Raw genomic sequence first — 17,896 nt, 5'->3', positions numbered from 1 at the left:
TTTCAAAATCTTCTTAAATAGTTTAGATTAATGTATTATCATATCTGAGTAGACTTCAGTGCATTTACATACTGCAAATCTATTAATAAGATACAGTAATCATTTGTGACAATGAAAACACTGCAAAGGCACTATGACATCTTGACTAAGTAACACCTTTGGCTTTCTTGCACCACCAAACAAATGACTTATAACTGTGCTTTTATATAAACAGAAAAAAAGGAATGCTTGCTATAAATAAAATCTAGAAATTTCACTGAGAATTTCACTGTTAAAAGTGCATGTGACAATGAATGCTTCTTTCTAGTAGTTCTTTTACTTATATTGACATGAATCCAAAACCACACAACATAACAACTTTCTTGGCTTACCTTCTCACCTTCACTCCTACTCAAGTCAGTGGAAATTAAATACAGCAACTAAAATAAGCAAATCTTGGCAAGCAACTTCACAAATGCAAGGTTACTGCAGATGGATTAACCTAAAATATTTTTGTAAGGTCCTCCCCCCTAAAAAGGGACCGAGCAGAATTAGGAGCTTCATTTCAAGCAAGTGGTCTAGATGCCTGAAGCTAGCTGCTGTAGTACCTACGTGGGGTAGGTACTACACTCCCCATGGGCCTGAACAGCAGCTTCTATGGCTGCACACAGTGCTTCTCCCCTCTCCCACCTTGCTCCGGGTCCTAGACGAGCACCGAAGTCCGCCGCGATCCAGGAAAAGGAATCTATACTGCCTTTGACCAATCCTCTACACATCCTTCAGCATTACTGTATGTACAAGAAAGCACTGAGCCAAGCCCAGAGACTTTATGTTCACTTTTATTCAAAAATATTGGCTATGGAAAGACATGAAATATGCTTTTCACACATGAATATGTTACTTAAAGTGTCCTAACAAGGAGGAGAAACAAATTCATGGCCATCCTTGGCCTGAGGAAATTTAAGCCCATGTTTTCTGTTTCCCAGAACATGCCCTCACTAGTAGGCAAAGGGCCCATCTAAGTGGATTTATGCTCTATATAGCCCTGTTGAAACTAAGGCACTGTGAGAACTAAGAACACAAGATTTATGAGGCCAGTGGAAGCAACTCATAGAAAACCTTACTTTGCTTTGGGGGTTAAAGCACTTCCTGACTAAGGGTAGAGCTGGGTTCTGGGCAACACACAAAGTAAAGTCACATCCTAGCATAACTCACTACAGTTTGGTTGCCCACCTGCACTCTACCATTGCAACAGTAATGGGATTTGCAGACATGCATGAGGCTTGGACTGGAAGGCATATCCTGCTTTTATGTGAGTGAGACCTTCTTTTATGTGTAAAACCAATGGAAAAAAGAAGAAGCTGGCTGCGCAGGGGAAGGGCAGAGAAGTAAGAAACAGAGAAGAGAATTCGTAATGTGGAGAAATCACATGCAGAGTAGAAGGTAAAGCTGGGAATTCAGGACTCTTCATAGACCTGCGATCTCAACTTATGGTGATGAGAAAGCAAAACCAGGGAATTAAATACAGGGATTTTACTTCTTTGTTCAAATACATGCATTTCTGGGGCTAGCTGGAATAAAGACTGATTGTCCTTATTTTTAATTCCTACAAAGCTTGTATGTTTGTTTACTTCACTTATTTTACATCCCAGAAGGGATAAGCTGTAAGCTTAGAGTACTAACAAGACTGGAGTTCTGTGAAAGTGCAAACTTCTGGGAAATCTGAAGATTTAGCTAAAAGAGTAATGTAAAGAGGTGAGAGACAAGGCAAAGTGTAGACAGACCAAGGAAAAGAAAAAAAAAAAAACAGCGCTGCAGTGAGTGCAGATTCAAGGGAAGCTTAAGGACATATAAACCCAGTGTTGTGAGATGCAAACCAAGAAGCCTTCTCACTACTTAGCTGTAAGCTCCATCAGGGCAATGCAAAGGCTTCCAGTAGTGAGCTACAAGCTACAAATACCAAATATGCTGAAATGGACTTTGTGGCCTGAGGGTTAGTCTTGTGAGATCAACAGTGTGTGACCATCCTTCAAGTTAGCATGTGCATAATGTATTCCCTGATCGACACAGCATGTTGTGTCTTGGCCAGTGCATCATTGCTGCCATGGGCAATGCTGGCTGCCAAAGGAACAGAAGAGAATACCGAGAGTCTTTTTGCCCGCGTGCCAAAGGCAACCCTGTCCTGAAATGGCTGGATTCCTGGTTATGGCCCTGTGCCAGCCACTGGCTTGTGTCATATCACAACAGTGCCTTTCCAGAGAAAGGTAAGATTTAGCATCTCCAATAATATTATTATTTTTTCCTCAAAAAATCTCCACTGCACCCTGTATGTACTAACCTTTGTTTTATTTGCTTATGTATTTTGAATTAATCCATGTAACAGATGCAAAAACTTGCTAAATCTTCTTCTGACCTGGTCTTGAACCCACCTTCCTCCTGTGAAAAGGTCCAGATAGACTTCTTTTCAGAATACCACAGTGATTCTCCTTAGCTTACCAAAAGGGTCGTTTTTAAATAATGGTATTCTCCCTTACCAAGTGCAAAGACCTGAAGCAGTCCTGAAACATCTGCTCAAAAATTGCATTGATAACAGAGCAACAAGGAAAAACTGACAGGACAAGACTTAAGTCCTTGGCTGGTATCAGACACAGCAGGAAGATCCGTGTTAATGAGACTATGTAATTCACAACATTCTGTGCTGCTAGCAAAATAATTTTTTTTGTTTAAATTGAGAACTCTCTTAGCCAGAAAAATATCAAACAGACCATTCAAAGGAATGGCCATTCTTTTTTAGTTACATCCACACTGATTTTAATGCAAACTAATTCTGAGAGTCTGAGATCTTCCATGCCCAACTGTTCAAAGTGAAATATTGTAGTCAAAGTATATGTGCAGTAGAAAACAGACATTAGAAATACAAAAGAAATCTTTAATCTTCAAACTTTAACACTATACTACAGCATTATTCTAGGATAATCAGTTAGGATTTGAAAAAAGAGCAGTTACCAACCTCTGAAATCTAATAATTTCTAGACAGTATTTCAGTATATCATCAAAACTTTCTATGCGCTGGCTGCAGTTCTTACCTCAGTTCTTACCTCATTCCATTTAAGTAAATTACAAATGTTGTTAAGATGATCTTTTTGCCATGTTTTCTGATAACCCTTAGCGTGTATACTCCCACCCTTCAGAGCCACATATTCTTCCACAGCTCATAGTACAATAAATGTTATATTCCAATACTTTACAATTTAATCTCTTCCCCTTTTTTCAAATATGTCTTAGAATGGGGGTTGACCTGCTGGAAAGCAGCTCTGCGGAGAAGGACCTGGGAGTGCTGCTGGACACCAAGTTAAGCATGAGGCAGCAATGTGCCCTTGTGGCCAAGAAGGCCAATGGTMTCCTGGGGTGCATCAGGAAGAGTGTTGCCAGCAGGTCGAGGGAGGTGATTCTCCCCCTCTACTCAGCCCTGGKGAGGCCACATCTRGAGTACTGYGTCCAGTTCTGGGCTCCCCAGTACAAGAGGGATGTGGCACTACTGGAGCAAGTCCAGCGAAGGGCTACAAAGATGATTAGGGGACTGRAGCATCTCTCTTATGAGGAAAGACTGAGAGAGCTGGGCCTGTTTAGCTTGGAGAAGAGAAGGCTGAGAGGAGATCTTATCAATGTGTACAAGTATCTGAAGGGAGGGTGTCGAGAGGATGGGACCAGACTCTTTTCAGTGGTGCTGAGCGGCAGGACGCGAGGCAACGGGCACAAACTGAAACACAGGCAGTTCCATCTGAACATGAGGAAAAACTTCTTCACTGTGAGGGTGACAGAGCACTGGAACAGGYTGCCCAGAGAGGTTGTGGAGTCTCCTTCTCTGGAGATATTCAAAACGCGCCTGGATGCAATCCTGTATAATGTGCTCCAGGTGACCCTGCTTGAGCAGGGGGGTTGGACTAGATGATCTCCAGAGGTCCCTTCCAACCTCAGCCACTCTGTGGTTCTGTGATTCTGTGAATGAAGTTCCCTGACAACGGCTGCAGTCTTCAGTGGCTGTTTGTCAACTTCTTACTCAAATATGTATCGTATATTAAAAATGTTTGGTGAAAGGAAACATTTAGAGATGAATACAAAATCAAATTTCCAGAAAAACAAGACTTATTAAGTATCTATTCCTACAGTAGTTTTATCAGTCACAACCAAACATTAGGCAATTGCTCCTAAAGTGACTCCTGTTTTTATCCAGATGGGTCTATTGTGATATTGTTAGTTATATAAAAATCAATAAGGTGATACTACTTTATCTAACAAAAAAATGCATGCTTTAAAATGCTAAAATTTCATTACAAATTCCATAAAAGCTTCTGGACACATTCAGCAACAATGACAACAACAAAAAGGTGTAATGGAGACAATAGGTGCCATTCTTGCTGATTAATTCTAAACAGTTTTTAGTGTAGCCCTGTATCCCAATAAAAACAGTACTGCTATTGCCAATAAAAGGCCTCAGGACCTATCAAGTATTGCCTGAACTCGTCTTTGTTTTCCTGGAGCTTTGTTTTAGCTTGTTTAGCTGTAGCAACAATTTTTAGAACAACCAGGTGGCTATTGCCTGTTTTGTTTTACTTTTGATTATCTCTGTATAAACACTTGGTATAACCATTATTTTTATACAGATAGTATCAACAAATGGTTATTCTGTATAGCATTAAATATTTATTATGCTAACATAACAATGCAATGCGGAAGAATACAGGTACGGTATGATGGCTGAAGCCTCAAAAGGGGTTGGAGACACTGGATGCGGTTTAGGGGAGCACAGGAAAGGGGCAGAGGATGGCAGGGGTGATCCCCGAGTTATAAAGAAGCCCCAAAAAGCCAGTTAAAGAAGTGCAGATCCAGGACCTGGGCAAAACTGTTTTTTGAGGTAACACAGAGAACGCAGAACAATTATCCAACTTATATACAAGATATTCCGTATACAGCAAATTCAGGTCTAACGTGAAGCTGCAGACCAATGAACAGCAATGTGTAAAATTACATTAAAGAACCTACAAAAATAGCCCCAAGTGGATCCTGGGATGAAAAGGAAGAAACCAGCAGCATCAAACTTCATGGGAAGGACTTAGGACACTGGTGACTTTCTTTCCCCCCCTTGCCCCAAGGGGGCAAAACTGACATCAACAGCCTCCGAACCCAAGGGGCAGTGGAAAGGCCGGTACAAGAGAGAAGGACAGACACTAGGAGGCATGTGTGTGTGTGTGTGTGCAACCAGTTTAACTGTATTATTATTAAACTTTTTCTGTAAGTGTGTTCTTTTATTTTCTTTCTCTTTCTTTTTCTGTAATAATAAGATCCAGACTAATCTTTGATCAGACTGTTAAGTTTTTGACTGAACTAACAATAAAGCCTTGGCTCTACATAGAGAATATGCTTGTTTTTTGACCATAATAACATTCTGAGTGCAACATTAGTCCCTGAGGAACGAACGAATAGATTTATAAAAAACAAATGATTTGAGACATCATTGTAGTTTTCAGGTGGACATACTGCATAAAACCATTTCCAAAAAGGAGATAGAGAATTGGAAATGTAATTAGTAATTGAATAAAAAACAGAAAGAGGAAAAGAAATTGCTAGGTTGGATTGATTAGTGCCCAATTAAGGAAACTATACAAAATTTTAGTTGCTTTGATTAATCCATGGAGTGCATTGAAAAAACTGAACCATCCAGGATGTTCAAAATCTCACTTCTACTGCCTATCCTTAGACAAATAAAGTGGTAATTATGAGCATCTAATATAATGAACCCAAATTCTGAAATGACAAAAAATGGACACAATAATCCTTTATTTAATAAACCATATAAAAACACTACACAATATGCAAGACAGCGAGCTGCTGAATAAAAGGCAATTACTGAAAATTATACTTCCTTTTGAAAAATCTGACTGCTTGCTCCTAAAAGAAAACTCCAATTGATGTTTAATACGACATACATGCTAACATAACAAAAAAAATTACCTTTGCAGATAATCTTAACCATAAAAAAAGTTTAGTTTGGGTTTTTTTTTGAATCTGGAAACCAATTAATCCAATTAATAATAAAATAATTGTTTTTTGTTCTAATATTGATCAGATATATTTAAGAGTATCTGCATTTTCAATTGAGGATCTTCACGAGCAAACCTGCTTAGAATTAAATCTCATTTACATGAATAATCCTGTTGATTCAATAAGCTTAACTGTGTGCAAGTGAATTCCAAAAACAGGAGTTTAGTCATGTCTGAAGAGAAAAATATTTAAATGCTTCATTCTGGCACATTTGGGTTCCTCTTCATGTCTAATTTATGATTTTTTATTTTTTTTGTAACTTTACTATACATGTTATGTTATCAAACCAAAATCTATGTTTTAAAACATTTCAGATTTCACCAAGACAAAAATCCATTATCCAAAACCTTAAAAGCATGGAAATGCAAGAGTCATTCATTCCCTTCATATATTTCTTCTGCAAATCAGCCAATAAAATCATGCTTCACTTCAAGCTCTAGAAAATACCCAGAGACAGTATGGGTTCATCAGAACTCTTTGAAAAAAAATCTTTCAGGTTTAGGGGTGATGACATAATCTATATATTTTAAGTACCTCTATGATACTGATTACTTAGCAACTCATAAGCTTTGATGTATTTATGCTTTCACTACCACCAGAAGGCAAGGGAATACTATTATAACAATATTACAGGGAAGTGATGCACAGAAGCTTTATTTACAAAAGAAATCAAATAAAATTTACATGCTTCACTATCACTTCCCAGGCCTACATCCAAAGTAGAGACCTCCAAAACTTTCACCCCAGAGCAACCCCAATCTACTTAGTCCAAGGACTATCAGCAACATGTATTGGCTGCGTGCAGGGTTCTGGACATCCCCTTCACTGTGATATGCGGCAAACTCTGTTGTGAGTTACTTGCACTTATACAGCAGTAGGGCCTGATTCAAATGGTGGTCTTTGATCACATCTGCTTGACCAAGGTTTGCATAGACATCATTAGAGATGGCATCCCAGACTCTGAAGGCCTTGAGATCAATTCCACACCTGGAGCAATCTGAACTCGGTGATTCTGCTTCTCGGAAGGTTCTATCTAACAGGCTGGGAATAGGTATGTTCTTGATTTTTCCCAAAATTGAAGCTGACCCAATTTTCATGGACAAATATTCACTGGACTAAACAGAAGGAATCTTTAATAATTAGACCATTTACTTACAAGACAGGAACATGTAGGATCTGCTCCACTTATGCTTAAGTATATTACACTGCCTCTAGGACAGTAATTATCAAACTTTTCTTTGATTGTAATTGATCTTCAATTTGTGAGCCTATCAGATTTTTGAACCCAAATAATAGCACAATCAGTTGAAGCCCTATAACCTTATACATAACTCCCACAACTTTATCACGTTAGGATTGGCTAACATCCCAACCTTGGCACTCTCCTTGCTTCCAAGGGTGGGGAACCTTCATGATCCTGCCTGTATTATCAGTGCCTTCCTAGACATGTGGTACAGACAAGACCAGCTGGACTAGGCTCTGTACTCACATTACACCTGCAGTGATGAATCTTTTTCCTCCTTTCCTTTGTGAGTACAAAGCACATCTATCAACCTTCAAAGGTATCAGTATGGAGCAACTGTAAGAGTGCCAGTCACTGCAGATATCAGCCAAAGCCGCAGAACAAACAAAATACTTTCAAGGATGGATAAAAACATAACTCTTAATAATTCAAGCCTCAATGGCTAGTTTTGGACACAGTTTGTGTCTTCTGTGTATACAGTATAGAAGAGATGCGTAAGATCTCTTCATAGGTTATATAAACAAAAATGTGTTAAAAACAAAAAAGTGAACCATTTAAGTTTCAAACAAATATTTCAAATGAAATCTTAAGTCTTAAGATTTTCCAAAATCCTTTTGGAAAAAAAGTGTTCTTACATGAAGCATGTACAGCACTATTCCTCAGCACCAGTAAATATCATGAATTCAATTCCCTGAACTTCTGATCTGTAGTTTAAGCCCTTTCTATTTGAGCTACAAGAATGACTTCCAACAGCTTTGCAAACTCATCACCGAGCACTCTGTGCACTCATTCACAGTAATTTGCACAACTCTTTAGTGGTCAGCAGGAAGCCCCAGATGAACACTTGGACTCTATTTTCAAGGAGCTGCCAATACTGTACCTGAACCCGGTATAGCTGCATGGAAATACGGTATGATATGACTGGCTGCCAACATATGTAAGACAGTGGGCAAGGGTAACATGCCTTGATCACTCTTTAGGTGGACTTTTTTGGTCTAAGCCAATGCAAAGCTGGCTGCAACAGCAATGTTCTTGCTTTACACACATTTCCAGCTCTTTTTTGAGCCAGTTCTGGCACTGCTGGAGCTCTGCTGAGCCATCTTAGCATGCTAACTGAACATCAAGATCACCTAACTAAAAAAAAAGAAAACAAGGCTGAACAGTTTTCTGCTTGGCTGGTGTGCTAAAACAGCTCAGCAAAGAGAAAGGAGTGAAGGCAGAGCCACCTCAGCAGCAACAGGGTCTCAGACTGGCACAAGCCATTTATGATAACAGATCTCAGTCAATGGCAAGGCTTAACAAATTCCCAGTTAACAAAATGCATTTCTGACAGTAGTCAGAAGACGTGAGATTTGAAGCACTGTTCATCATTTTCTGCAGTTAAGAGTTCAGAGAACTGCTCTCTTGATCCTTCATCACCCCATCATCCTTCAGCAAGGTTGTTTAATAGCACAAAATTATCAGCTATGGCTGAAAGTTATACACCATTCTGTAAATGAAAACTGTCTCTGCATAACTGATAATTGAGCAATTGGTACCTGAAGAAGCTGAGTAGGAACCAAAGACAGCTCCCAAAGTGTTTTACATCTGAAGAATGAGAGAGCAAATTTGGTGAAAAAATGTCAAAAAAGACTTGTTCTCCCTATTGTCATCAATTTTCTGCCAAACTACCAGAAAAATGGGTAGCATTCAAAGTTTATATTTTATGTTGTGTTTTTTTGCCATTTCAGGGGATAGTAAATAAAACCCGAGCTGAGTAACTGAAAATAGTTTGCTTCCAAATTTCAGTTGTACGCATTTTCAGTATTATTAAAAAAATTCTAATTTTGCCTTGCTTCCCCTTCAGATAATGAAGAACAAAAAAAGACAAACTGAAGGAAAGCACATAGAGAGATTATCAGATAAGACAGAAAGAAATCCATCAAGCAGTTACAAAATGGCTTTTTTCTGAGTGCATCTGTGTCACTCTACCAAATGTCAATGATGCTTTCAAAAGTAAGTATAAAGAGAAAAAAAGTCTTTAAAAGTTTGCAAGAATAGAATTAATACAAATTATGAAATAATTTGCTTTTGCTAGAAGGTATGCATGCTATCAGTGTTTCACACATCCTTCGTGGGCTCACATCTGCTTTGTGACCTCTGATCCTATCTTTATTTAGACAAAGCGATCGTTGGTGGCATTGGGAATTTGCATTGAGTAAGGACAAAAATTTGGCCTTTGCAGAGTAAAGTATAAACTCTAGTCTCATACAGTGTTATTATAGATTGTTTTCATTAATTCTGTTGATGGTTAGCCCATCAGCAAAATGTGTCAGTGATTCAATATAAACTTTATTTATAACTTCTCTATGAGATTAACAAAACAGGGAACAACTTTGAAAAATTCTACTGTCTTCCTCTTGGGATTTAACTAGCATCAGAAAGGGCTCAGACTCTGAAATATTCATAAATCAATGATGCATAATTTGTAAATTTGTACTTTATATCATGTACAACTTTCTCTATCCTAAAGAGCATTTTATATTTCTTGTTAACAGTGAATGCAAATAATGCTCARTGGAATTCTGCAGTGACCTTTGTTTTATTACAATTACTGCATATTTATAAATGAACAGCTAAGCTTCAATTTGAGAACTACAACAACTTTTAGTTGGAATCCTTTGATAAAACACAACTGAATAAACCTCATAAAATTAATTCCCTAAGAAGAGAAAAAGAAAGCCTTCTCTGAAAATTCCTCTGTGTATACCAACACACAAAGCAGACTTTTCTCTGCTTTTGCAAACAGGAAACTAAACAAAACAGCAATATGGAGAGATTTGAACAGAAGGGGATAAATTACTTTAAAAAGAACACAGAAGAACATATTAAAAGTAATGTTCCACATAATCACTATATTATATATCTTACATATAGTATATATAATATATACACACATTTTTAAAATACTATGTCATAAATGAGAAATGCAGTACATACATTATATTATAATATAATATAATTCCATGCAATGTCACTGGGACCTAATAACTGAAATCCTGCGTTAACATTAATGGCTGTTCTATGTGCGAACACTTTCATGCAAGTCAAAAGTATAAGCAAATCACTTATTTGACCAGAGGACAAGGTCTAAAATCCAATAAACATATTGCATCCTCTGACCACGCAAACAAAGTGTAATAGAAGTATTTGAGAACAACATGCATGGCTTACTGGTGTAACAAAGTCAAATAAAGAAACATGACTAGTCTGAAATATTTGATGGTACGGGACTCGGTGTTAGTCAGTGAAWACGCAGCCAGAGAGCCAGGAACTCTGCTCCTAATTCAGATATCCTTTGACTTCAGTCTGAATACTTAATTTCTTTATATACCTTTTCCATTCATTATAACTCTTTTCTATTTAGATTTTGTGGTCTTCAGAGCAGAGGTCTCTCTCCAACAGTATTTGTCCCCAGCTGAGAGCAGGACTCCACAATATTTGATGCTCAATAATGCAGATAAATAAAGGTTTAAATCAAGCAGAAATCATAGTTTGGGGAACAAAATCCCGGTTTTGGTTACAGCCTGGCTTCCAACATACTATTTCATTGAAGCCACACATTTTAAGTAAACAATGAGTTTATGAAAAACTAGTCTTCAGATCCTATATAGTACAGGTCTGATCTCACCAAAGGCATGGCAAACTCTTTTGACTGCAATACGCTGACATTCCCCACAAAATTATATGCCATCTTGTTAGCGTGAGAAGTGTTGAACAAAATACCGCAAGAATCTGTGATACCAAAGAAAATACTGCTCAGACATATATACGTAACTAAGTATATTTACTATTCAAGCATTTAAATAACTGAAAGCAAAGCTATTTATATAGGCTTTTCCTATAGTAATGGATATTGTCTGCTAATTTTCCTTTCTGAATGGATTAGAAAATTCAGTTATGGATTGATCTGAATCCCACCAAATTCTGACTAGTGCTGACTAGATTTGTATACAAAACTTTGAATTTTACACCGAAAACAACAAGAAGTTTCATAGTTTAGTGAACTAAATCGAGTGAAAATGATCAATACACAACAAACTAAAGTATGACCTTTAGTGATACTATCATATAATCTGTGAAAACAAAGGTAGGGTTTATTGATTAAAAGAGATTCTGATCATTAACGCTTTTTCTAAAGTGCATCACTTACTACAAAGAGTATCTGAAATCAAACTTTCCTTCAATGGGGAACCAGGCCCATGGAAAAAAAGCACAATGTCTATAATAGATTTTGAAAAGTTTCCATGATGATTTTGTCTATGAACACTTTAGGAAGAACAACGTTCATGTAGAAAAGTTATTTAAAGTGAAATCATTTTTCTTTATATTCTAGATTTTCAGTGAGCTCAAACTGCTCATGAACAGCATGATTACAGGTTCTTTTAGCACCTCAGTTATAAATTTTTATACAATATTTTGTAAATCATAATGAAAACCTTTTTCTGAATATTTACCATACAAAATTAAAAGCCTATTGTTCCATCAGTGAACAGCCTCCTTTCTCTCATGTCATGGATAAAAGAACCACTGCATGCAGAAACATATAAAAATTATTAAGAGTCTTCCAAATACATCACTGTACTGATTCAGTATTTTGGACATCAGATTTAGTTATTTTGAAATTCCTAAATTTTATTTTAGTCTCAAATATTTTTGCACACTAAATATTAAATATCCCTACAGAAGCATAAGGATGTTAGCCTCCATTTTGTAATTTTTGATCTTCTTAGACACATCCTGCACTAATTCAACAGTTTGAATCCTCTGATGGAGCCATGCTATGGCATGTTTTTACTGCATATGATTTTCTGATTAGGGATGTCCAGGCTACTCACTCAGGTAGTGGCCTCTGGGCATGTGATGAATATTATAATTCATCTTAAATGTGTACAACAAAAGGTGAGCATTAGTGAGACAACACATAAATAAATGCATACATGCCACGAAAGCATCACAAAACTATCTGTAGGTTACTATTATTCAATAATATACCATAAATTATTCTTTTGAAGAGACATCTATTCTAGTAAATCTTCTGCTGAGATATTCCTGTTGTTTTCAGAAATCAGAAAAAAAAAATCAGTTGCTGAATATTGAGATGCTGGTATGTAACATGCTGTTAGAATTTGTGACAAAGGAGACCAATGCTACATTCCTAGTATACTAAAAAAAAATAAAATAAAAAAAAAAAATCAAGATTATTTTATATTGGCCGAACAAGAAATACAAGATCAAGCCTGGAACTCCAAATGCCAAAATTCCATTAACATGAATATCCTCCCTCTTCTTTTCTTCTGTTGGATGAAGGCAAGAAGAAGAAAGAATTATTTTAATTGTTTTATGGTGGCCTTTGTCAGATACGGCAGTAAAACATGGGGAAAACTCCAAACTATAGTTTCTAAATAAGTACTTAAAAAAACCACCATATTATTATTGCTTTGTAGTAGTCACAATAAGTAAAGACTTTTCTGTGTTCTTATCATTATCATTCATAAAACTATGTACTGACTATATGCAAAGGCTTACAAGTTCACAAAAGTTGGAACTGAGCCATATCTTTATTGACTGAAACTTCATGAGATACTTTGGTCTACAGCACTGAAGATCAGGAGGACAAATTTTGCTGAGCCCTTAAATTCAGGTCCCTGCCAGAGCATTCACTGACATCTATTTGGTGTGCTTTGATCCAGGTTAAACACCTCAGATGCAAGGCTACAGAAAAGCACTAAGATACAATGAAAATGTGATGATTTTCAATATTGCTTTAGTCAGTGACACCAAAGATGATCTACATACTAAAGAAATGCTGATTATACCACATACTTCCAAACCATTTTCTTTGGAAAAATAATAGTTACAGCTTCCTTTTTTTGACCTAGTTCCTCTTATTGTTCAACACACTTCAGCACTTTTAGAAACACAATCATCCATTGTGTACTTGTTACATCTTTTGTAAAATGCAACACATTTCTAAAAAGGGAAAACATTTACTTTTGTCCATTTTCCTAAGCTATTTAGCTTGTTCAAAATAGTTAAAAATCTTCAGAGGTTCAAAAAAGAAACAGTAGGCCTTAACCTAAATGTCCTCTACTTACAATATGGTTTTAAACTGCGGCTGGAAATATTTTTTGGAAAATATTTTGCGTTTCATACAGATTGGCTTTCATCAAGCTTGACTGAAGAATGGGAAGATATGAATAACCTTGTAGAAAGCTGTCAGTCCTTTGCAATTCCTTTCCAAAAGTCATTGCTAGGCAATATCAGTACCAAACCTCAAAGTAATACAAGAAACCTTAAAATAAAATTTTATCAAGTTTGGAGCTCTCTCACAAAGTGATAGGCAACCAGTGTTCCCCTTAAAACTCATCTTACAGTAAAAAGACTGTTTGCGCTTAGAAGTCACCACTATGAACTATAACAACAAGGAGCTGTTCTCTTAGTTATTATAGATATTTTTACTACTTGTGCTGGTCTAACCTGAATTAGATTGCCCGCTGAACCAGCTTTATTCTTTTCTAAGTGCTTCCAGATGCAGGTGATGAACTGCATTACGTCTGTGTTAGCAATATTCTACATTTTGATCACTCAGTAAAGCCTCCGACTGAACCAAAACCCATCTTTATACATACAAATATAATGACTGATGTATTTGATAGACATTAATATATCTGTAGAAAAAAAACAACACATCTCTCATATTCTACAGATTTTTTTAACCTTCAGAAGAACAGGTAAAAATGCTTAAAAAACTAAAGGCAAGGCAAAGAACATAGTGCTACTGAGAAGTACCATGACACTTAATTTTGTAACTGGTCGCAACTTTTAATAACAGTTTGGTGAACAAAATTCAAGTACATAAAATAAATCAAATTAAAGTAAAATAACTATATTAAAAATTCTCGGCAGCACCAAAAGGATACTAACTACAGCGCAACAGAGGTAAAGGATACCTTCCACCTATCGAAGAAAACTTCCAGCCCCTCTAACAGTGCAGGTTATCACACCAATATCCAGGAAAAGCCGCAAGTAAGGGCGGGAGTTAAAGCCTGACTGAAATCGAGAACAAATTATGCTTGAGGCACGTCTCAGAATTAAAACAAAACAAAACAAAAACCACTATTTCTCCTAAGCTTTTTCTAGCCTTTCCACTAAGCCCGTTTCAGAAGCAGGTGTCTGAACGGTGAAACACGTGAACCCCGCGGTATTTGGTGCATGCCTGAGGGCGGTATAACGGGGCCCGGGCGGCCCGCGCAGCTGCCGCTGTCCTTGCGCTCGTTGCTCCGCGCACCGCGCAACCAGGGGGCACCTCATGGCCCAAATCAAGCGGCAGAAACCGCCCCTCTCCCGCTGCCGGCGTCACCGCGCAGGGCAGCGCCGCCCCCGCCGCACTCGAGCGCGACTTGCGCGGGTGCGGAGGCACGGGGCAGCCACCGCACCGCGTCTCCTAGGCGCCTTTCGCTCGGGGCGCTTTTATTTCCTAGTGGACTCCGCGGCTTTGCGCGCCCACCCTGGGGGCCCCTGTTCCTGCCCGCTCCCGGGAGAGGCCCCCGCAGTGCCTGCGCCTCCGCGCCGCGGACCGCAGCGGTGGGGGGGGGGGGGGACACTTCTGCCCGCTTCGGGCGCAGCCGCCTGATCGTAAGGACACTAATTAGCTCTACATGGTGTTAAATACCATCCCTGCCGCTGCAAAGGCTGCTCTGGGATTTTTACAAGAGACAAGCAGCCCGGTAATTTAAAATCGCTTCGTTTCCTTGGCTCCAAGCTGCGAAGTGTGTGGAGAGACACTGACCCGCAGGAAATCCAAAGCTGCCCCCCTCCCTCTCACCCGCCTGCCCCAGCCCGCGGCCGCTGGCACCGCGGCAGCTGGAGCAAGTTCAGCGTTTCTTCTCCCACACCACTCGGGCTTGGCTGCCCTTAAAGAAAATCCTCTCCTAACAACGTGTCAATGTTACATTCCTCCACAAAGCAACTTCTATTAGGGGGGCTGGGAGCTTGGCTCTGCCTTTCCGCAGACTGGGAGCTTTGTGGCTATGTAGAAAACAAGGAGAGAGGGAACACTTCCTGCATTAAAATGCAATACCCCAGACTCGACGATTTATCCCTTGTTGCAGAGGCTAATCCCCCCCTTTCCCACATGGCTGTGCTGAAAGCCCCCCTCACCCACGGCTCACACCCGTAGCCCCCAGCTGAGGTCAGCCCAAGTCCCTGGGCCCAGGTCCCCCTCCGGTGCCCTTCCCCAAATCATCCTCCGACCTCTCCAAAAATCTTAGGAGGCCAAAACTGGAGGCGTGCACTAAGAGGAAGGGTTTGGCAGGAGACTGCCACTGTAATTGCTGGATCCACAGCTTCCCGCCCTTCCACAGTCCCTGCTTTTGCAGCGAGGACATGAAGCAGCTCAACACATTGACCCCCCCCCATTAATATTATTATCACACTCAAAGCCTCCTCCTGGAGCTGGGGCCGCCTGGAAAAGCACCGGTGGCAGCAGCAGCCAGCAGCCCCATAAGCAGGTCCCGCAACAGGCCAAAGGTGCACACACTGACTGTGCAAGCGTGTCGCCTCTCCAGGCATCTCAGGCAGAGGGTTCGCCCTGGCCAGCTGGGTTTGCTTTTCATTTATTTGTAGGTTGCTGAGGTCTGGCCCAGTTGGGACCAGGTGTCCTGGCCACGGTAAGTCTCCTGCAGTTTTAGTGAGGTTGCCTGCATGCCTTTGGAAATGTTTTCCTTGCAAAGTCAAGCAATCATATTGAGAGGATGAGGATTTTGTAGTTGGGTGGTTGCAGTAGAGAGGTGGTGAGGGGGAGCGTGATTCCTGTCTCAACCTGTGAGCATTACTCTAAGCGGGGGCTGAAAACAGAGGAAATGTATGAGGAGTTTCAACAGTGCTCAGCAGAACTATATGCTGAAGGTTAATTTAGAAATGAAAATGCAACTCTCCCTACCCTGAGGGAGTGTGCCTTTCTCTAGCCCTTTCGCCTTGCCTGGAGGCAAGCTGGTGTGGAGTGCAAGTCAAATGAATGCAAGTATCAACGAGAGTCCACAACAGGACCTAGGCAGCAATGCAGGATTTAGCCTCCCCGAGAAGCACCTACCTTCTTTTGGTGGTCGTTTAGCTTCTCTGGTGAGGTTGCAGACCTGGGTGGTTTGCAGCTCCTGGGTCAGGCAGCCCTCCGTCTGCTCATTGAGGGGCAGCACCACGTTACTGAGCAACACCAGGGACTGGTCGTCTATTCCCCATTCTCCCAAATGCTGAGGGCAGGTACATTTTGTATACATGATCCCACAGGACTCGGTTCTCCCATTCTCGGATTTCAAGCAGCTCTCCAACCAAGTGCATAACACATGGCACCCAAACTGGCTCGGGCTCACCTTGTTCAACACCAAAAACTCAAAAAAGGATTTTTGGTCTTCTTCCTTTTTGTGTAATCCTGGGAAATCGATGGGATAGACCCGGCGTAACTGGATAAAATTCTTATCATATTGCAGAAATACAAAAGCATTCTTGGAATTGCAGAGCTGCATTATAGAATGGTTATTTTTTAAAAGATCCTTTATTTTTTCATGGGAAAAATGATCAAACTGATAAGCCAAGAGGGAAAAGTTGGAGCAGCTGAAGTCCTTTTTGGAAAATTTCAGGTAAATACTGTATTTGGTCGGATCTGGATTTTCCAGCGTCCAAGTGCAGTTTGTAAAGTTTTTAGGAAACATTTCACTTACAGAATACGATCCATAAATGACCCCCTTCACCAACGTGGAGCACCAGAAGTCTTGGGCAGCATTAAATCCAAACATAACCAGGAGATAGGTGGAAAATATATAAATCAGCAAATTACGAACAGCCTTCATCCTATGTCATTTGGCCTGCAGGAGATGAAATGAAATAAAAATGCAAGTAGAATTCTTCACGCATTGAAAACCAAACTCCTTCCAATATTCGAGCCAGCTGTTTTCAAGCTTGCAGTTAGAGCCCTTTTCAGAAAGAAGGGCAGGTAATTTTCATTTTATACCACCAGGGAATGGTTTGCTGCTGTGTGAACAGCGCCATCACGTGGCTATCTCGACAGTCAAATTTTCTACGTTCAAATTAAAAACCAACATTTATTAGATTATTAATAGGAACGTCCTCTCTTGCCTAAGAGGTATTCATCATGGCGTGGATAATAACTGTTCAACTTATGTAAAAAGCTAGACGTCTTGCCTGACAGACCAAAAAAAGGGCAAATTATTTATTTATTTCTTCAAAAAGTAAATAAATAGTCTATGTACTGTTATATTCATATATATATATGTGCGTATAAAATATGCAAATGCAGAATTTCAGTGGAATAGATCAAGAAATCTGGTAGCATCTGTTTTTATATATTATTTTTCTACTAACTCTGAGAAGTAATTGTGAATAATTACAGCCATAATTTAAAAATGCACAAATTATTATTTGTTACAGATGGAACATTATGTCCCATATGTCTACATGCCTTTGCAGTGGCCACCTGGTAACAAAAGTCTCTATAGAAAGAAAACCCAGGCAGGA

At 39.4% G+C, this 17,896-nt stretch overlaps 1 protein-coding gene across 1 annotated transcript in view; it reads right to left on the bottom strand.

Annotated features, from left to right (window-relative positions):
• Positions 1-17,211, bottom strand: part of ADGRB3 (adhesion G protein-coupled receptor B3) — a 465,440-nt gene extending 448,229 nt beyond the window's left edge. The window contains exon 1 of the mRNA XM_026090008.1: positions 16,458-17,211. Coding sequence (XP_025945793.1) covers positions 16,458-17,211 — 754 coding nt within the window. The remainder of the gene's footprint in view (positions 1-16,457) is intronic.
• Positions 17,212-17,896: the final 685 nt, after the last annotated feature.

Source organism: Apteryx rowi, unplaced genomic scaffold (assembly GCF_003343035.1).
Source record: "Apteryx rowi isolate R43461 unplaced genomic scaffold, aptRow1 scaffold_84, whole genome shotgun sequence".
Lineage (NCBI taxonomy): Eukaryota > Metazoa > Chordata > Aves > Apterygiformes > Apterygidae > Apteryx > Apteryx rowi.
The sequence above is the reverse complement of the archived record's forward strand: the minus strand, read 5'-3'. Positions and strand labels throughout refer to the sequence as shown.